Source organism: Aegilops tauschii, chromosome 2 (genome assembly GCF_002575655.3).
Source record: "Aegilops tauschii subsp. strangulata cultivar AL8/78 chromosome 2, Aet v6.0, whole genome shotgun sequence".
Taxonomy (NCBI): Eukaryota; Viridiplantae; Streptophyta; class Magnoliopsida; order Poales; family Poaceae; genus Aegilops; species Aegilops tauschii.
The window spans coordinates 27,598,509-27,620,769 of record NC_053036.3 but is presented as its reverse complement, the minus strand read 5'-3'; the positions used below and the strand labels follow the sequence as shown (position 1 = coordinate 27,620,769).

The 22,261-nt window shown below is 42.8% G+C and overlaps 3 protein-coding genes across 3 annotated transcripts; 2 read left to right on the top strand and 1 right to left on the bottom strand.

Moving 5' to 3' along the window:
• The first annotated feature begins 2,445 nt into the window (after positions 1–2,445).
• Positions 2,446–8,630, top strand: LOC109759028 (uncharacterized). The gene is made up of 17 exons (XM_073509508.1): positions 2,446–2,645; positions 2,840–2,900; positions 3,023–3,115; positions 3,196–3,345; positions 3,496–3,606; positions 3,720–3,851; positions 4,037–4,139; positions 4,711–4,753; positions 5,096–5,142; positions 5,549–5,643; positions 5,942–5,983; positions 6,055–6,125; positions 6,462–6,515; positions 6,616–6,721; positions 6,818–6,886; positions 7,691–7,834; positions 8,484–8,630. Exons 1-17 carry the CDS (start codon positions 2,446–2,448, stop codon positions 8,628–8,630), a joined length of 1,668 nt encoding a protein of 555 aa, XP_073365609.1.
• A 5,528-nt stretch (positions 8,631–14,158) lies between these two features.
• LOC109759029 (uncharacterized) lies at positions 14,159–17,506 on the bottom strand. The gene is made up of 4 exons (XM_040401417.3): positions 17,034–17,506; positions 16,845–16,897; positions 15,439–16,680; positions 14,159–14,405 (listed from the first exon to the last, which is right to left on the bottom strand). The coding sequence occupies exons 1-4, from the start codon at positions 17,229–17,231 to the stop codon at positions 14,393–14,395; spliced, it is 1,506 nt and encodes a 501-aa protein (XP_040257351.1). The 5' UTR covers positions 17,232–17,506; the 3' UTR covers positions 14,159–14,392.
• A 3,140-nt stretch (positions 17,507–20,646) lies between these two features.
• LOC141040666 (uncharacterized) lies at positions 20,647–21,839 on the top strand. The gene is made up of 2 exons (XM_073506781.1): positions 20,647–20,650; positions 21,307–21,839. Exons 1-2 carry the CDS (start codon positions 20,647–20,649, stop codon positions 21,837–21,839), a joined length of 537 nt encoding a protein of 178 aa, XP_073362882.1.
• Positions 21,840–22,261: the final 422 nt, after the last annotated feature.

Below are 22,261 nucleotides of genomic sequence, written 5' to 3'. Positions count from 1 at the left end.
CATCCCACAACTAACTCATTAGTTACAATGCTTGCAAGGCTTATAGTGATGTGCATTACCGAGTGGGCCCAGAGATACCTCTCCGACAATCGGAGTGACAAGTTACAAGTTGAGAAGCTTATTACTCTTGGGTGCTTGGTACCCTTGAGCTTGTTCCTCTTGGGTGCTTGGGCGCCCTAGACGGTTGGTAGTGTTCGGAGCTCAATCATTGTAGTGTAAAGCTCCGGGCAAGCGTCGGGGTCTCCAATTAGGTTGTGGAGATCGCCCCGAGAAATTTGACGGGTTTCGGTGACCGCCCCCAAGGGTTGCCAAAGTGTACGGGTTCGGTGACCGCCCCCAAGGGTTGCCATTTGTACGGGTTCGGTGACCGCCCTCAAGGGTCCCTTAGTGGAATCACGGCATCTTGCATTGTGCGAGGGCATGAGGAGATTACGGTGGCCCTAGTGGCTTCTTGGGGAGCATTGTGCCTCCACACCGCTCCAAATGGAGGTTAGCATCCGCAAGGGTGTGAACTTCGGGATACATCGTCGTCTCCACGTGCCTCGGTTATCTCTTACCCGAGCCCTTTACTTATGCACTTTACTTTGTGATAGCCATATTGTTTCTTGTCATATATCTCGCTATCAGTTAGTTGTTTATCTTGCTTAGCATAAGTTGTTGGTGCACATAGGTGAGCCTAGTTGTTGTAGGTTTTGTGCTTGACAAATTAACCGCTAGGTTTATTTCACATTTGTTCAAGCCTAAACCGTTATTATTTTAAAGCGCCTATTCAACCCCCCCCCCCCCCAGGCGACATCCACGATCTTTCATCGTAGAATTGACAATGACCTACCAAACGAATGGTTCCTATACTAGAATGTATGCCCGGACACGCATGAAAGCACCCCAGCATCTCCCATCAGCATCAGCTTCTACACACTCTATTCTTCCAATCGGTTTAGCAAACTCCATGCCCAGTTTGGTTTTCATCAATCTTGGCGGCAGGGCCATAATACGTTCCCAAATAGAGAGTCTTAAACTCCACTTGCAGCGGTTGTATGTTAGTATCAAAAACCTTGAGTAAGACAGCATGCTTGCCCAACATCCATGGTGAGCCATCTAGGGCATGGTCCCTATCCATCTTAGTACTGCTCAGCCACGAACAAGTTGTCGTCCGCTGGGTGAAACTCCAGACCCTAGGATTTCCCTAGGCCGGCCTCAATGTCGATGAAATAGTGTTGGTGTGAAGGACAGTAGGGGAGATGACCTTCCCAACCAATGCGCAATCCGGGGCAACCAGATCAACATTGTCATCGTCATCCACCATCACCGGTTGCGCCTCCACCGCCATGAGGCGTAGGCGCTCCAACATGTCCTCGACTCCAGTAGCGGGGCCAGAACTGCCCGCCTCCCATGCATGATCGAATGCCACTGCAGGGTCTTCTGAGGCGGATGGCGGTGGCGCTAGGGCGCTGCTTCTCCCAGCCTAGGTGATCCACCTCACACCTCCCCCCCCCCCCCCCCCCCACGTGCGCTGGTAGCCTCGACAAGAACTCGATCCGCCATCGCCAATTGTGGGAAACGATGCAAGGATTGCCCCTGAATCACCTAGAATGAAGCAGAGAAACGAGAAACTATCGATGCCACAAGATAACACAAGGCGGGAATAGTGGAAGGGAGAAATCTCACCGAGAAAATCCCCATCAAATTATGGTCTCAAAAGAGTCTCAAGTCCTAGGAACCGTCGCCGCAAGAGTGCCGTGATGCCCTAAGAGAGAAAACACGGTTCGCTCCTCTACTGCTCAACGTACTGCAAGGACCTGTGCCAACAACCAATTGTTGGCGTAGGTCCCTCCGACTCTTCGAGTACTTTCCTCTGATGTCTCTGGCCTAAGCTGACTTCCGGATGCTCAGCTAGCCGGTGCTTTTGGCTTGAACACACACGTACCAGAAGCTAGCTAGACCGAGCAGGCAGGCAGGCAGGCAAGCACATAGGTGGATTAATTGATCCTTACGTGAATGAAGGCTAACACATGCACGTATGAAACTACAAAGCCGCCGGCTTGCTTGATGGACGCCCCGACGCGACGAAACACACGCACACGTACAACTCCTGTTCGGTGATTGCTACGTACTAGTCCGTGTCGGACAGGGACTCCGCTACATCGTGGTTAAACCCAACACCCTCCTCATCTATATATTCGGGCTGGGCGCCGCGTCCACCCGTACTTAGATCAAATCAAAAATTGCAAGGAGCCGTCTCGATCGCCCATGTCGTACTAGTTGGACGTGCAGGCGCACCTGGCCCTGCCGTGCAAGACATAGTTTGAAAAATAGCACGCTAAAGGTTACAGCGGTGGTGCAACAGAGCTATTTAAAATGTTTGTTCACGTGTTTGGACGAAAGACCATTAGCGCAGGACATCTTCTAAACGCTATAGCGCGCTATTTAAAAGCATGGTGCAAGATGAGCGACTCCTCCCTTGCTCCGCCCGCGGTGTTCATGGAGCTGCACGCCGGCAACCGCAAGCGCCTCGTCGCCGCGCTCAGAGCCCATCTCTCCACCTCTGGCCGCCCTCTCCACGGCATCGTCCTTCTCAAGGCTCGTTCTACGCTCGCTCTCCGTCGATCTCTCCCTATCCCATTTGGGTTCCTACGTTTAATCTGGTACGTCTACTGCTGTCTCAACTCTCAAGGGCGGCGAGGAGCAGACTCTATACTGCACCGACCGCGTCCCGCTCTTCAGGTCAACGACATGCCTTTCCTTTTGCTGTTTCCCGACTTCCCCTTTGCCGTACGTTTCTTGCATCTGCATGCATGGCAGATTGAATTGATACATCCATCATTGGTAATGTCTCCAGGCAGGAGAGCTACTTCGCCTATCTCTTCGGTGTGCGAGAGCCGGGGTTCTACGGTGCAGTGGTAAGTTTTCTTTCTTGAGCTCCATGGCACATACGTACGTGTAGTTTCAATGCTTAATTATTTATTATGTAAATTCTTGCTTATTTGATGCCATGTTTTTAACTTGTCCTTCATTGTTCAAGGACATTGCCTCTGGACAATCTATCTTATTTGCTCCAAGGTTGACACTTGACGATGCAATTTGGAATGGTGAAAAAGAATTGTCTTCTTTCAAGGTATTTAATATTCTAGAGACCATATTGTGCATGTGCCGTTACACTCTGATTTTGCCTAATATTTCATTAAATCTGGACAGGATATGTACAGGGTCGATTTTGTCTTCTATGTTGATGATCTTGCACAGGTTCTCCGATGTCAATTTAGTGAGCATGGAGAGCCCCTTCTCTTTCTCTTATACGGAAAGAATACTGACAGCGGAAATTACTCAAAGCCTGCTAGTTTTGAGGTATGTGATATATAATTAGCCACACTAGCATGAAACAAGTTACGATGCTTTATCTTGTAGTTTTGCCAAACACTATCACTGGAAAGCACAAACATTCGTGTTAATATTGCATTTCCATGTTCTTTTGAACCTCAATGCTTTGTTTTATAGTTTTGTCAAATACTGTCACTGGAAAGCGCAATCACTCACATTAATATTGCATTACTATGTTCTTTTGGACCACAACTACATCTTGAAGTAAACTCTACATTTTCTGATATGGTATGCATACCTAATAAGTATAAAGAAGTAAATATCTTCCACACCTTTTGTCTTCGTTGTTAATTATGTATTTGGGTTACTAACTTACAATGCATTTTATTTGTCCATGCCAGGGGATAGAGAAGTTTGACACTGATTTAAGCACGCTTCATCCTATCTTAACTGAATGCCGTGTTATAAAATCTGACATGGAGCTTGCATTCATTCAATATGCTAATGATGTCAGCTCCAAAGCACACATTGAGGTATAAAGAGTTCAATGCTAATAGTGTGTTTCCAACTTCACTGCTGGTATTATTTTAGACATCCTATTCGTAGAAATATTCAATATGTCTATCTATCATTTAGGTGTTACTACTTCTAACTCACATACTTACACTTTTTTAGAGTTAAATTAAACACATCTGATTGTTAACTTGCACTTTACAAGGTTATGAGGCAGATAAAACCAGGCATGAAGGAATTTCAGTTAGAAAGCATCTTTATTCATCATGCATCTATGCACGAAGGCTGCCGACATTGCTCCTACACATGTATATGTGCTACTGGACACAACAGGCAAGTTTAAATATTATGTCTAATATGTGAAGCAAGTAATGAGTAGTTACAAATATGGTGAAATTGTTACTAATTGTTTTACTAATCATTTTCGTGTAACATATATGTAGAAGTTGTCACTTGAGCTAACAAACGGATATCGTAATACCAAATCACCATCCCGGTGCCAACAGTATACGTAGTTTTATGCATTGTTTCTAGATGAAGCTTAGAGAAAGAAATTCTTCAAATTCTTAAAACCATGAACTTCTGGTAGTATGGGATAGAGAATGGAGATAAACATCTTAGTATAGAGTTTCTTAGTGTCGGAATGAACTATATATACTCACTTTATGTAATTTCAGTACGGCTCTTTTCAAGTTCACTTATTTATATGCACAAGACTGCCTATTTGTTGACTTCTGTGAATAGATGAATAGCTATGGAAAGTTATGTAGGGATGTTTTCTTAGTTAGTTAAAAAATAATAGCCCCGTGCCTATCGTACATGAGTTGTTTCGAGTTGGACTATCTTATGTGCTATATAACTCTACTGCTTATCTTGCAGTTCTACTCTTCATTATGGACATGCGGGTGCTCCAAATGACCAGGTACACTTTTTTATGATGCTTATGGCCTGCAGCTTACTTGTTGGTGTTATTTTTACTTGGTCGAGCTTGTAAATCGCACCAGTGACAAAATTCAGATTATGTTGTCAATAGTACGAGCTCAAATATCGTAGGAAAATGATTAGTTTTCAATGCATACTAGCTATTTGGAAAAGGGCATGCTTTATTTTAGTTTTAGGCAGTAGAGTTCATGTACCTTTTTTTTTGTTAACTACTTGTTCCTGAAGAAAATATTTGTCAACTGTAAAGTTGTTGAGTACCATGAGATCTTGAAATTTGTAAGTTTGAGCAACAGTTTTTGCTCTGGTTGTTGTATGTGTTCAGAATTAATGCATATTGGAAAAATGAAAACTGTGATGAGAGGATCATAGGTTAGTTAGTATATCATTGAATTAATCAAATAGCATATGGCATTCATAAACTGAATGTCGTATGATGTCTGCTATCATTCATTAGCGTGTCAGCAGAAAATAATCTCTAATTGAAGCATGTGCGTGTCAGCATTGGGTGATAGCGTTCACAGTGAGAGTTCGACAATTTTGAACGAAACTTGTACAGTTGGATGGGTGAAAGACCATAATTTAGCCAACTTTAATGTTATGCTGGACCAATTAATCAAGTAAGGGAAAACAACAATACCAAACATATGAAGCAGAGGATAGAAATCGAATGAAGGAATAGCTATGGAGGGTCTTGAAGTATTATTGTGTGTTCATGACTTCTTTAGGGAAGGAGTACGTAGTTTTGCCTTTTCTCTCTGTACATACTTATATCTAGTATATTTTCAGACGCTGAATGATGGAGACATGGCTCTAATGGACATGGGAGCTGAATATAATTTCTATGGTTCTGACATCACATGTTCATACCCTGTAAGTCGTTTGGAATATTCATACGTCTATTTTGATGCACTCTTTACTAAATCAATATCAGATTTTATTATTTATTGGTAAAAGTATTATTTACACCCTCGGGTCCTTTTCTTTTCACTTCAGTCCAATGATATGTTATTTTTATTTAGCAAGTTTTTACTGACACAAGATCATAGCTAATGTAATTCTTGCATGGAACTAATTAACCTCGATATAAACTGTCACATTCTTTCATTTATCACATTTTAATATAGTGTTTGTCTTGTAATGTTATGTGAATGAGTTTATGTGATTTTAGATAAATGGAAAATTCAAAAGAAACCAGACGATTGTATACAATGTAAGTACACTGGTGGTAAAACTACCCACTTTGCTTTTTTTTATTGATGCAAGACTGACTGTATTTCACAGGCTATCCTCAGGGCTCATAATGATGTGATATCACATATGCAACCCGGAGTAAGATGGATCGATATGCACAAGTAAGAATTCTCTGTCGTCACTTATAAACCATGCAATTTTTAATGATGTTTTTTTAGAGTTGTCAAATTGGGTTCCTGAGAAATAATTATGCTTTAACGGAATACAGTTTACAATTTGCATACGGTCATAAGTGTTGTGTACTTGATCTAAAGATAATTCACAGTTGTATCTGTGTTGTCAAATTGGGTTCCCGATAAATACTTGGAAGCAATTTTTCAGATCTTTTAGCCTACTGTGTCAATCTGTTTAACTTTAACCAAATCACATTGTTTCTCCCTCTATTTGTCTACCATATTGTCTTCAATTGTTTAAGAGTCATATGAATTTTTTTGCAGGCTGGCAGAGCAGAGAATACTTGAATCTCTAAAGAAAGAAAATATTATACATGGGTGCGTGTGAAAGATAATTATTTGTGCTTATTGAATTTCAATATGTTAATATGTATAGCTTGATGCTGATTTATCAATTTTCCATAACCATTTATTTCAGTGATATTGGTGACATGATGAATCAAAGGTTAGGGGCTGTTTTCATGCCTCATGGTCTTGGGCACTTACTTGGAATTGACACCCACGATCCCGGAGGCTACCCTAAGGTTAGATTTTGACTATATCAATATCCATGCTTTCATTTTAATCATGTCATACTTACCTCCATTCAACTTAGACTAATGCTTGTTTCTCGACCATAGGGCTTAGAGAGGCCAAAGGAGCCTGGATTGAGATCCTTGCGGACAATAAGAGAACTTAAAGAAGGCATGGTAAGTAATTACCTTTATGGTTAATTTATTACTCCCTCCGTCCCATAATCTAAGAGCGTTCTTGACACTAAACTAGTGTTAAAAACGTTCTTATATTATGGGACGGAGGGAGTAAAATTTAGTAGCACACAATGCTCTTTCAATTTTATGCGCACTTGTTTGAGAAGTTACTAGGATGCCATGTCACTCCGTAAATTCACAAGCTCTTGTGTTCGTATATTCTCTTTTGCACAAACTAATGAAATTTCTTGTTCCCCATTTGGGTATTTAAACATTTTAATTATTTTTCTCACTTATACCTAATCTCGTGGATATACTTTAATTGTACATCATCATGTATAGTTAAATTGCTTGTTCTCAGTTTGTGTGTTCTGCTGTCTATGGAATTCGCACTTCCGAAAGTTATTCCCTTTTGTGTTCTTGTCAATTATTCATAGGTGAACTACTTTTGTGAAAGCATTGGGCATAAAGGCCCTGAGACCCATTCGGCTTGCCGTCTTTCTACTTGTCATATAATAAACTTAATGGACCCACACTTGCATGTGCACCAGACACTCTCTACTTTGAGGTCTTCAACTTAATAAAAGTTTCCTAACCTATTCTCGAATGTTGTAATGTACATACGCTCCTATTGTTTTGGTATATTTATGTCACTAAAAAGTGGAGCGAACAAAGTGAAGGAAAACATAGTTGTGTAATGAAACAATAGAAGAACATACTTTGTGCCCTGTGTTCAGAAGGGCGGGTGGGAATCTAATCTATAGATATAACAAAACAGTTGAGCTCCTGTGGTCTGTATTGCAGGTTATTACGGTCGAGCCAGGCTGTTATTTCATTGGCACTTTGCTGAGGCATGCCAAGGATGACCCGATTTCCTCAAAGTTCTTCAACTGGGAAAAGATAGAAATGTACAAAAGCTTTGGCGGTGTTCGGATTGAAAGTAATCTGGTATGTCTTGGTTGCTCTTTTCTGATATAACAATACAACTTAAGAAATGCATTACACAATAACGCTTTATATTTTAATGTTGGTGCACTCCTACTTGTAATGGCTAACTTTGTAGAGTGATGAAAATAACGCAAATACATTATATTATATCAGTTTCGAGTCGTTAGCCGCATCAGCTCTCTTTGTTTTTCCTTATTATTTTTAAGACTTTTGGCTGTGTGCATTCTCTATGTCTCGACTTTGGTCTTGATATTGTCCGTTGTAGACGCAGGGTGTAATTGGTCATCTTGATTGTTGGTTTCCAAGTAAATCAAACTGTACTGCAAACAACCCCTATTCTAATGCAGATATGTTAACTGCTAGTTCTCTTTCTCGAGTAAAAGTTACAGGAGCCAAACTCAACTTTACATTTATTTTATGCTCGTAGTGAAACAGAAGGATTCTCTAGAAGTAAAGTTAGTATAGACTCCACATTGTCAATTTCCACGTAAATGAATTGTACCGCAAACACCCAATTCTAATGCAGATGTTCTCTTTATCAAAAGTTCCATGAGCCAAGCTCAACATTAATTTCTGTAGCATCCACATTGCGTTTACCTTTACCTATTGTTCTTCATTTCCACACTAATAATGCAGTGTATGATTGCAGTATGTGACGGCGCAAGGATGCAAGAACCTAACAAACTGCCCCCGAGAGACCTGGGAAATCGAGGCGGTAATGGCTGGTGCGCCATGGCCTTCACGTGATGACTGTTCCAGTGCGACAACAACAAAGAATGGCCTTCCCAAGACCTAAGCACTTCAATTTGCCATACCCTTGAGAGACAAAAAACATAACAGTCATAATTTTATGAAATATAGGGTGCTTTGATGAACAGCGAGCCTCTCACATGCTGTTGGTTTGGTTTAAGTTTGATTATAAGATTTTTTAGAAAAGGAGGCTAAAGCCCCAGCCTCTTCATCAATCGATGGATACATCCATCTTTATTAATTATTACCAAAGATATGACAAGAATATACATCAAGCCACCCGAAGCCACCACTCACACTACAAACTCGATAGAGTATCTTACTCCCCATATCTAAAACCGGTGTCGCCGCCGATCCATCCACATAACGTATCGGAACCTACAGCTGGTGCAGCGAGCCTAAAGCGTACACCACATTTAGTGTCTCCTCTATTGTTCACTTATAGATCTGGTGACGTCGGTCACTTTTAGTGTCTCCTCTATGTGGACTAAAGGGTTCAAGGTCCTTGCAGATAGTTGAACCGTCTCTGTTCCAAACCAACAACTAGATTGACATGAAAGTTAAGTGAACGATCAAGCAGCAATTTGTTTTGTATCATCATAAATATAAGGTTCAAGGTCCTTATGGTTAATTAGTGTTATGATAATTTTTATTCATCCCACACAAAAAATTATAGTTTTTATGCGGGGTTTGTTGCACAAAGTTTAGAGCTTATAAATGTTGATGGAATTTTACAAGAACAATTCTCAACATCATACATGTCCTAAAGTTTTAGTCACTTTTGCCATGTAAATGTCATATATTATTAGACCTCTTCGAGACAATTTTGCACAAGTCCCCTGCCTTAACCTATGTGGTTGGCTCCTCTCCAATCGACTAGCATCTATTTTTGTTTTCCCGTGTAATTAGATTAGGAAAGTAATCAAACTGTGTTAGCTCAGAAGTTGTACAAGTTCGGACTCATAGGTGTGTGTGTGTGTGTGCGTGCGTGCGTGCGTGCGCGTGCGTGCGTGCGTGCGTGCGTGCATGTGTGTGTGTGTGTGTGTGTGTGTGTGTGTGTGTGTGTGTGTGTGTGTGGAGAAAAGTAGTTTCAAAAATAGGCACGACCCCAACCCTTCAACCCTAGTCCGAGAGAGCAGGCGTCTCGGACTCCGGCACATTTTTTTTTTTGAAACAAGGCAAAAACTTGCCATTTTCATTGAATAAGAAGAGGTTTCAGAACAGACATCGCCAAGCGGCGGAAAAACAAAACAATTACTCTCGCGGTATTACATTACGCAAATGCTTAGCGCCAGCAGTGACCCAAATAGAAACTGCGGGCGGACTCCGGCACATAGGAGACGAAGAGGCATGCATCTGTCTATGGAGGAGATGAGACTTCTAATAGACTCCTGGAAGAGAAATTGGAACACGAGAAGACAACAGGGAACAGTCCACAACCATTCGGTATTGTTTTCCACTGGCACAAAAACATTTCGAGGAGACAAATAGAAACAGTCCAACACGAGGAGGCGTGGCATGGCAACGAAGCCAATCCTATATGTTGGTCTAACACACTCTCCACAACTGGGGTGGGACTGAACTTTCCACACTCTCTTGTCATGCATGAATGGAACATATGAACATATGGACCTTTCAAACAAAAAAGAGTAATTTTCTCTCGGACGTTTTTGCAACGGCAACGAGGTTCTGACCTTCTTTTTTCTCCTCTTGGGTTTATTGCTGACGTGGCATATCGCTCTCTCCTGGTTCATAATAGACTCGGACGTATTATGGGTAGCAGTATATAAAGTCACTTATGCTCGAGACGAGACCAACATACGTACCGAAAAATGGCAGTATTGCTGAAAAGTGTAAACAGCTACCGAGCTCAATGGCTTTTGGTATTTGAAATTTTTGAAAAACACACTTCCTATGCTAAAAAAACTTAAAATAAATACGTGAATACATACACATATTCCTAAGGCCCGGTAAAAATCCGAAAAAGAAATACTCTGGATTTTTGGAAATACAAAAAAGAGAAATTTCTAACAGAAATGACACCCTTTTTCTCCTACATACTGTCAAAATTTTGTTTTTTTCCTATAGCCCAAACCAAAACGGGATTTCTACCGAACATTTCCACGGGTATCTAGAATGTGTATATGTATCCCCTGGAAAAAAAATCACATTTTTAAGAAACTTCAAAAACTCAAATTTCAAAATGTTCAAATATAGAGATCACTAGAGGTCGGGTGCTGCAATTCTGCATTCCAGTATTGCTGGCTTCTTTCGCTGACGCCAACAAGTTGCCGGAGAAGTTTGGCTTAAAAAAATTCAGGTCGCTACGAGTACGCCACATCACCAAAAACAGAGCAAAGCCCATTGCCTATACCTTCTCTGTTTCAAAGTTGCTCCCTAGCAGGGACCTCTGTCCTGAATACCCTGTTTTCTTTTCAAGGAATACAAAGCCCCCACGAAATTTTCATATGCGTGCTGCAAGCTCTCCTCTAAAGCCATAGCTCTATACATCGACTTGGCAGTGTAAATTTTGTTAGCAGTGAACTTTTTCGAGAAAACGCATGAGAGCGTGCGTTTCATTGCATTGTAAAGAGGGAGAGTTTGGTTACATTCCTCCTAGGAGGTTGTTTACAAAGACTGGACTAATGGACGTCCCAAGTCTGGGGGGTAATGGCTTTGAGCCCTAGCGCGCCTGCATTTGCCCAAAGGGCAGCCTCTTTCTTGATCTTCGCTACGAGGGTGTTCACAGATGGGCGCGCTCCGTTGAAGATGCAGCCATTGCGGTGTTTCCATATCATTCAGGGGACGAGGAGGGTCACGGTACCGAGGCCCTTGCGCATGGGGACGAGGAGGGTCGCGGTACCAGTCTAGAAGCGAGGGCTCGTCGTCGGGCGGGGTACACGGGGTCCGTAGCCAGCTTAGCGTCTCGTGCCAGGTTTGCCGGGCGAAGGGGCATGCAAGGATGAGGTGATGTGAACTTCACAACCCAATCCTCCCGATCAGCGAGAAAGATATTTTCCAGCATTGCACCAAAAGATTTTCCGAACTGCTCCTCTACATACCATTCAGCAACTAAACAATCTTGGCTTTGGGCTGCTTGGGACAGGGCCTGGCAAGGCGAGCATAATTTCCAGGTTATCTTCTGAATGCAACTTCTGAAATGTCAAGGTGCAAGAAATGCTGCAGGCTATGCCCTTCACTAAATCCAGTCAGCAATGGTCTTCACTGCTAATTACATGCTCCATCAAATAGTGGACATCGTAACCTAGAATGCTGTGATAAGTGTGCTAATTCACCCACTCCTGATTCCTGAACCTTTCTCTAACTGTATTTGTTAAAAAAAATTGCTGCCCATTGATGCCGCCATGGTAGTCACTGCCAAGCAAATACTACCAAAAAAAGAGATCTTATCAAACATTCTTGTAAACATCGCAAAAAATGGCTAACTATAGTGCGCTATGCAGGGGAGGTGGCGGAAGAAGGCCATGGTCGCAAGGGAGTAGAAAGAAGAGTGAAAAAGCAAGGAAATGATGACTTCCCAAATACGCTACCTCATAACAAGATGTGTCAGACAATAACATTAGTTCGAGTCAAATACGATAGTCAACACCAGACACCACGCGACACAAATGCAAGCAATGTCGATTTGACTAGTTCCACACAGGTTACTGAAATAACGGCAGCAGCAGTTATCGGAGGCGGATACAAATTCATTCTGACTACATGGGGGGCCAATTTCTACGCGGACCACAGCCCACGGCATGGACGATGGAAGAACCTGCAATAGTAAGACATCGCCACATCTCAGCTACCGGAACATAACTCTAGATACCTGCAGGAAAAATAAGTTAATCAGTCAAACCAAACTGTATTGTCCATTCAATGCACGGCATATCCAAGAAACGGTAAATGGAAATCATTGCCATTGTTCAACTTGAAAATTGAGTCTTTTCATACCATTAGATAGAGGCAACATTTCAAACAGAGTAGAGATAGAACAACACGAGAATGGATTATTTTTATTGGAACATTTCTATTGTTGACGTGTTTTAGCAATTAACTCCTACGGACACTTATTGCAGCTAGTGTTGGCTGGACACTCATTGTAACTACTACGATATAATATGGATCTAGTGATTATCTTGGCTTCCCTCCTAAGCCAAGGACTCCAAATTATGATATCAATTCATAGAACGCCAAAAATTCCCTCCTAAGCCAAGGACTCCAAATTATGATATCGATTCATAGAACGCCAAAAATTCTCAACAACCATATATATCAATGAACTCCGTAACATGATGCAAGTATATTTATCTATGAACTCCAAATTACAGCTATGCATTCAAAGAATTACTAAAGCAGTCAAAGAAATCAATACTGCAGCTATGCACATAATATTTATCAAATACAATATACACATATGAATATAAGCAAGAAACAAAGATTTAATGGATGAATGAAGAATAACACTAATAAGGATATAAAAGGCATTAATTCCAGCATCCCATTGTCCCATTATCAAAAAGCAAATGTATTTAGGTATGCCTGCAAAGTAATATAAGTATGTAAAGGCATAAGTGCATGACATTACCTGCAACACAGAAACTCTCAAATGGATGAAAGATACAAAGATCCCTCCTTTCATAAATCTTCTTAAACCTCAGAGGATTGAGATAGACCACGAAGATACCGATCCTAGGTGCCCCAACCACGAATGCATTGTTGCCCTCGGCGAACCCCAGCAGAGATAGTGGACCTCTATTGTGCTCAGCATTCAGTGAAAGAAGCTTACCCAGTTGAATAGTTATCCCCGGCACCCATAGAGCGACACCATTGCAGCCAGCCCCCCTCTTCCATAATTTGGCATAGAAGTCATTCACAAGGATCAAGCCAAGCCCACCATCCTGCGCTGGCATAGTCATGAAGGAGCTGGATTTGCCATGGTCATACAGATCTAGTGGCATCTCTATCACAGCTAGGTCTAGCTATCCATATCGAACTCGACGATGGTGTCGCCATTGCCACGAAGCAGCCAGTAGAGGGAGCTCCCAACCAAGGTACTGGGGACGTACATGTATAGCTCAGATGCAGTATACAGAGGTTCCATTGCGGCGGGTTGTAACTCTGCTGAAACCACATCGCTCCATGCGGCCGTCTACGATGAGTAGACGCAGATCGCTCCTAATCTAGTCCAAAATTTTGCTATCTAACAAACAAAAAATTCAGAGCATGAACATGACATGGTTCTCACAACACAATATAGCAAAAGAGCACCTCCTAATCCAGTACAAAATTTTGCATTAGAATAAACATGGGATCGACCAGCTCTACAGAGGAATGGAACTAGCTTCCCTGTTTGTTTTCCTTCTTGCTACCTCGCATCAAAAACATCAAGCAATGAATCAAATCCTAATAAAGTGAATCCCACTTGCAGTTTGTTCAATTCAGTCGAAGTGTCGAACTAACTACGAGATGCAGAAGTGTTTCAAAGTACTGAATTTACTTACTACTGAGTTGCTGCAAACACCATACATAGCAATCAAGCACACCAACCACAAGACTGAGACAAGTGGATACGAGGCGGGATAGCAACCAAACATGCATGCAGGAAGTCACGTGCACGAAACAAAAATCTTGGTCACAAACAGTCATGGTACACAGGATAGGAGTACCTGCTCCGGTTACATAGCATCTAATTAATCTGCTACAAGTTATAACAAAGATGGTTAGAATTGCCACCAATTAAGGAAATGCAGCTCCCTGTTCTTCCTGGTCGCCGGCCATCCAAAAGCTTGATGATATCCCCCTTCATATGGCATTTCTGTTCCAAAGAAAACAGAGGAAATGTCAGGATGAAGGTAATTTAGCATCAGAATATTTTTCTGCCACTTTATGCATCAAATTTTAAGTGAACTAAGATAATTGGCTACTACAACTATACTAAAACCGCGTGCTCGGAAATCGAATAATGATCTGCTACGACCATAGAGTTTACTTTTTTTACTACCAAAAATGCTACAACAGTACAGGTTAAATGGCATCATATCCCAGACGAACATGATTCCAATTTATAATCTGCATTTCCAGTTACAGCAGAACTCCATATATAAGGAAGATGCCACACAAACACAAACTACCCACTATTAGCTTGGACTAGAAACTTGCCAATTGTCATACAAAAGGAAATTTTTGACTGTTACATATCTGAATCACAAAGCATGAATAAGCTCAAGCATATCCACATAAAAGTTATGATGCACTAGTGTTCCAGAAAACGTGTACGACTCGCGAAGCAACATTCGGGAAGAAAAAATAAGTATTGACATCTCCTAGATAGCTTGGGTTTAACAGCTCAAAGGTAGGCAGTAGAAAACCATGCAATGATTATGCTTATGAAATAGGAAGCTGAATTCCAGGCTTGATGGGATGATACTGTTTCAAGAGAAGAAAAATATTGTTGTCAACATGGTAATAAGGCTATACATCTTCCTGCTCTTACTTCATATACATGATGTTTTAAACCGTTGTGGGCTCAATTTTTTTTGTTTTGCGCTAATAGTTCAGAAAACAATACTACAACAGAATGTGAGGTCCATGCTAAGAACACAAAAATAAATCATTTTTCAGTACCATCACAAACTGATATTATGAGACTTTATAAGGGGGGTGGCAGCTTGAAGAAGCGTTATGCTTGGTTCCATCACAAAGCTTTGAAAAAAACACAACCAAGGGTCCAATATTATGACCACATACAAACACTACCCCAGTAAGTGATTGCAAATCATTGCACACAAGCATTATCTAGTCAATTAACTAGTACTGTTAAAATAGCCTAAAGAATGAACCATACATACCCATAATCATTCTTGAGTGTAGGAAATGTGGGAGGCCAAATCATCATGAAAGGATGGATATCACCCAAATGTCGATCTTTTTCTTCCACATCATACACTTTACGCAGTTTCTTGTACTTGATATCCAGGTGGAGTGCGCATCGACTCATCTCCAAGAAAACAAACTCGTCATAATCCCCCACATGGTTTATCCGCAGAGGAGCAGTAGCCTCATTCTCATCCTCGCAACCTGTCATCTTCAAACCAGCAACCATCTCACGCAAACAAATATTGTGCACCAGCAACCAGTTGCCCCCCTTGTGGAGCCAAATGCAAAGTTCAAGCTTCTTGGCATGGATGAGATACACACCGGAAGCATTATTGGCCCGTGCCAACGTGGTGTCTCTATCACCATACTCCACCCCTTGTGGGAGCAGAATCGTGGAGATGCTTGAGCCCATCAAATCCAGGACAACAATGTCTCGCTGGGCACTCGCTATATAGATTTTATCGTCGGCGAGCACAGCTTTTGGATCAAATCGCGGACAAAGGAATCGGTCGGTGGCCAGGTCAAGATGTCTGCGCCATACAGTGTCACCATTTCGCAGCACATCTATGTGCACCATAGATTTGGTCCTCTCCATTGTAGACTCCACCAACACATAAATGTAGGACAAGCCATCGCCTTCCTCTTTGGAGAGGAGGAGATCATTCATACCACAGAAATAGCCGTCCTGAATTTGCAACTCTGGGAATGGCGGGAGGACCGCCAAACCTCTCTCGGGGTGCAACGGGCTGTGCACTCCAACTGTAAAATCTCTGCCGTCATACAAGCTGATGAGGACGTTGCCATTCCGGCAGCCCATCATGTCGGACATTTCACTCCGGTGGGGGTCCAAGCTGAATCTCGCACTGCGGATGACAGTGGCAAGCTCTGCAGGTTGAGGCAGCATCGGAAAGAAGTGTGCAGCCACGCTTGGGTCATCGGTGTCCTCGAGGTAGAAGCCTAGGAGGTGGGACGGGTTGCCCTCATGGAAACGGCTGAGGAACTTGCGGTCGGAGGCATGGTGGTACCAACACTTGCAGACGAGGGAGGCACAGACGAGGGTGGTCGGGAAGCCGACACAAAGGATGATCTCTCTGAGGAGGTTGTCATCGTCGAGCACCTTGGAGACAACATCCATGCCTGTCGTCGATGTCGTCAGGGAATGGTGTTGTGACTCGCCATACACATCCGCGCATGGTTTCTTCTCGGGGTCATCCCTGGAAAATTGACAAGAACGAACAAGTGAAAAAGCAGAGTCAATGCAAGGGACTAATTTCTTCAGTGGCCTGCAAAAAGCATCCATCCGCCCCTCCCCATCCAGCAGCCGTGGGACGAAATGAGCTGGGGGACAGGGGTAGATGGAGAGATTGGAGGGCCTCACCGTGGGGGAATCACCTCCAGAGCATCCATTGTCTGCCTTCCTTCCCACCTCAGCTGTGCTCCGCACTCAACAAGTCGTACGTAGATGTTTAGATTGGGGACAAAACTGTACTGTAGCAAGCTAGGGTTCGATTCCGCGAGCAGAGAAGAGAACGGAAACTGGGAGAGTACAGGAAGGAGAAGAACTCACATCGATTGAATCGGGAGGGGAGGAAAAGTCGTCAGATGCCGCCGGCGGAGATCGTCGGGGAGATCGCTGGGTGAAGTCGCCGGAGGCCAGAGTGCCGGGGAGTGAGAAACCAATGCGCCGCCTTCTTTCTCCTCGCACTGAAGGCCCATCCCAGTCCAGCCCAAATAAACATGTGACTAGGGATAAAAGGCCCACCATAACGACCCTGCAATGATTCCCTGGTCAGATGCAGGTAGGGCCTAGTTCTCAAAAAAAAAATGCAGGTAGGGCCTGACCATGAAGGAAAACACCATCCCCAGTCACATGACAACGAGTACAAAACTTAAATGAACTTGTGACCGACTCGGGAAAACATTATTCTCATGAGCCAAGTATATCAAAGCAACGCACCATGCATGATCCTATTTTTACATAGCATCCTAATCCACTACAAAATTCCCATGCACAAAAAAAAACAATTTTGAAATTCATCATCTCCAAAACAAAAGAAGAAACACAAATAATTCCACTTGTGGTTTCCTTAATTACTCTTGGGGCCTTGGATTCCATTCGTAGTTGAGTTTGTAGTTTGTATTCCTACACTAAGGAAATCTTGCCATCTAAGGTCAAATGAGATAATCATCATCATGTCCGATGCATGCCGGGGAAGGAGGTGGTGGCGACGAGGGAGAGAAGGTTTCAGTTGCAACAAGGAGAGTATGAAGAGTTAGAGAAGTGGGTTAGTTCAATTGCAGCAGTACATACATCTTTCGGGGTCGTAGCTTTCAGCTTGCCATTTGGCGGGACCCCACACTATCGGCTCCGCCAGTGGCAGAGCTATTTCAATCTCAGGGGGAGAGGGGGCGCAGGGCACAGCAATACACCATTGGCAGAGCTAAATAAATCTCAAGGGAGACAGGGTGCAGGGCACAACTATACGCCAGTGGCAGTGCTATTTCAATCTCAGGGGGGAGAGGGGGCGCAAGGCACAGCTATACCTTGCTCCAGGCGAGTTCGACCGTAGCCTCTCCTAATGCCAACGCCATACTGGGCTGGCCCATGCCCGCAAGGAGTCCACTGCCTCATTTTTTATTTTTCTTCACATTTTCTTATTTCTAATTTATTTTTTTTACTTTTCATTATACTTCCAAATATTCTAAACATATATCTAACAAAAATATACTTCAAATGCATTTTTCAAAAATGTTAATCATGCATTTGAAAAATGTTAAAAGTGTATAGAGAAAAAATTTGCGATGTACAAAAAAATATACAATGAATATGGAAAAGGATTGACAAAAAATATGTTTTAATTTTTTTAAATATTTTATGTGGAAAATTTTAAACATATATATAAGTTTTTTCCTAATGTATAAAAATATATAATGTGTATGGAAAAGACTAGACATCCATATTTTTTTAATGTTAATCTTCTATTTAAGAAAGGTTACACTTGTATAGAAAAATGTTCCATATGCATACCAAAAATGTAGAACGTGAATGAAGAAGATTAAGCATAAAATATAATTTTAAAAAAATGGTTGACAGGAAAACTCTAGAAATCTTGGATATTGCGAGTACATGGGGGTGTTGCCGTGAATGTTTCAGCATCCATTCCTAGAAGAACTTCTCCAACGCGATGCCGATTCCGCTTTGCTGAGGTTTGATCAATTAGTTCTGACACTAGAAGTGGTGGATTAGAGCTTCGGCAAACATATGGCCTCACCATTTCCTCTCGTGGCAGCCACGGATCATTTCAAATATTTGTTGACTCAGCCATTCTTTGTGCGCCATACCAGACCTTGTTTGAGAGTATCCCAGCCTTCTATTACAGCTCTCCATTTTTGGCTTTGATGTCCTCCCAAAGTTGCTTCCAAGATTGAAGTGTAGTGGTAGTACACGCTTTTGAGCAGCCGAGCGCTCAAAGAAACCACTATGTCCATGGATGTAGATGACATTAAGATATAGTAAATGTATCGTATCAAGGGATAAGAGAATGATTTTTTTTAGGAATAAGAGAATGATGTCATGACAATCTTACTAGTAGATTTAATAATAAGGAATATATATATAATTTAGGAGTTCTAATGAATTAATAAAACTACAATTGGAACTCACCGCCTAAGAATAAATGATGCTTTGATGTTTTTATGCAAGGTTGAAGGGAAAATAAAGCTTGACTTTTCAAAGCTTATTGCAGCAAACCGAAGTACAAACAAGAGATTTTAAGTTGGAAGGAACATAGTATTTGTGTAGTTAGGCACATAAATTAAACAACGATAAGGAGAATATACAAGACATACTCCGATGTAGAGGCAATATTGCGTGGAAGTATACCCTCCATGATCACATCTGACGGTTAAATGTATTCTAGTTGTCGATGCTTAAGTGAAAACATAGATTTTGGATATGGATGCTTTAGACACATTAATGGATAGAGATACATTATTTCCTCATAAGCCTGTTAGATTCCACTAGTAGATCTGTCACATTCTGAAACAAAGTGCACAAAGCTACAAGAGCAACGTGTGCATGAGATGACCTCCAGCACGAGATGTAATATGGAGTGTATCACAAGCTGTGCTTGCACTGGAGTTTTCGCCATCGATCTCTGACAACTACCTGAGATTGAGAGACCAACGAGAAAGTAACATGTATCATTGGGAAGTTCATGATTAAGTAGTGTGTTCAACTAAAGTGGTGATTCTTCCATTCTCCATGCCTCCCATGTCTAGAGACTCTAGATGGTTCTTGATTGCAGAGAAACTGGGAGAAAGCAATGTGATCTTGACCTATAGGTCAACTTTGTCCAAATGCATGCCAAGCACTAACACAAGTGTAGTAGTTCTCCCGAAGAGCTCTTCGATGAGGCCCTCACTCTCTTGCTTCACACAATTCATGTATGCAGAGCTAATATGAACATGTAAGGAGAATCTACTAGTTAGGAGGAGGTCATGATAAGAAGTGGATGGAGTTAAGTGCTCTAGCAATGAATTTCACATGGGGAGTGCATATGTGCTTAATTCTCGCACATGCAGCTAATAGGCCTTCATTCATCCCAATATTCGGCCTGTCATCCTCCCCCAATATCCATCAAAACCAGCACATGCAACATTCAACCGCCACATCTGTTCTCTTTGGTTGTGTTGTACATGCATGCCAGCATGGATGGAAATGGTCTGCCACATTCATTCACCGGTGAGACGCCATTACTTACATTGTGCATCTCGGATCAGAAACACAAACTCGGATAGCAAACGGTAATCAACTTTTTTTTAATCAGAAAGCATGCATGCATGTCATTCTACTAAAAAAATCAACATGTGGTTGAGTTGGTTAGGTGGACAGTGGTATCCCCAACCCACCAGGCTTCAAATCCTGGTGCTCGCATTACTCCTGGATTTATTTCAGGATTTCCGGCGATGCGCTTTCAGTGAAAGGAGACGTTACTGTCGACGACGAGGCGCCTACGGTGACTTCGTAAATCTCAAGATGATATGCCGGCTCAGTTTCTCGGAGATGCTCATAGGGGTAGGGTGTGCGTGTGTGCGTTCATGCATAGGGATGAGTATATGCATGTGTATATGAGCGCTTGTGTCTGTAAAAAATATCCAACGAGTATGTTTTTGTAACAATGGGTACGTTTCTTTTTTCATTTTTCAAGAGGAGTTTTCTTTCCCTATGTCAGAGAGGGGTACGTTTCTTTCTGAGACACTGTTGTTCTCAGTGGCGGCAGACAGATGTGCCGGGCTTTATGGGCCGGAATTGGATATGCCTTCTTGATCTGGGCTATGCGAGAGGCGAGGGATGCTTTCAAAAGAAAAAAAACCTCAGTTCACCTCGCGCAGCTCTCACCCCGCCGTACCGGGAGGAAGGAGCGGCGGCGGCGGCGGCGACCTCAGGCGTCCGTCCCCTGCTGCGGCCATCGACCGATTGATTCACTCGTCTCCGGATCTTACAGATGCGAGTGCCCTTCTCTCCCTATTCAATTTAGCTTCTCTCTCGCGGGATTAAACCCTAGGTAGCAAGAATTTTCTCCCCAAATTGAACCCTGCCTACATCTGCTTCTTGTTCAGCGGGGAGACTCCCCACCAGTAAGACCATCCAATCTTTCCATCCCATTAGATTCTCACCCAGATCTCATCTCCTGCAGCTTCTGTATGTTCTGCTGGACGGATGTGTGCCGGCCGTTTCACAGCACACATTTGGTTGGTCATGTGCCTTTGTTCATCGCTGCAGATTTTGATTTTTCAGGGTGCTGCGTACCAACGAGACATCTGTGGATGACAAGAAGACAGAGCCGTGCTGTTCCATGGCGGCGAGGCATCTAGGGCGCTCGACGACGACAACCTCCTCAGGGAGATCCTTGTCCGAGTCGGCTTCCCCACCACCCTGGTGTGCGCCGCCCTCGTTTGCAAGCGTTGGTACCACCACGCCTCCGAGCCCGCCTTCCTCCGTCGTTTCCGCAAGCTCAACCCGCCCCGCCTCCTTGGCTTCTATCTTGACTATGGGTCGTATTCGGTGCCGACCACTCCATGCTTCGTCCCGATGCCGCTTCAGGCCCCAGAGCTCGCAGCCGTTGTCCGTCGCATGTCAAGCTACAGCTTCAGCCACCACGACCTTGTGCGGATCGAGAATTGCCAGAACGGCATCATCTCCACCTCATTGTTCAGCTACAAAAGCGGCCGCTCTGAAGGAATGCACAGCCCGCTGTGCCCTGAGAGAGACACCTTACTTCCACGTCCTCGAATCAAGGACCAGGATCGCGTCTATTATCATCAAATCCTTGCCAGAGAAAAAGACGAATTTGAGTGTGTAATGCTTTAGAGTGGCAAATATCACTTTAGCATTGTGTGATTGTGGTTCCCTGCATGTTGTTATCTGTTGCAACACTCGTTTGTTGTTATCTGATGCTGAGTCATGTATGAAATGTATTGATATTCTTTTTTTAACTTGAATAAGTCTTGCTCTGATTAAGCAGGTTATTAGAGTCCTTGCTTCTTTGCTTTCTATGTTGAAAACTCACATAATAAGTTTGCTTTATTTGAACTATGAGCCCAGTTCTGCATGAACCTTATGTGTGGCTGTAGGCATGCTGAACCATGCTCCTCACATGCTTATGTACTTCACACCAGCATGCTTGAGTTATTGCAGTTGTTTCTAATTTACATAGGACGAGCAAATCTATTCTCACAGCATACATCTTAGTGGTATTTTTCTACTCATGTCATCTGCCCTTTTGTTGGTCA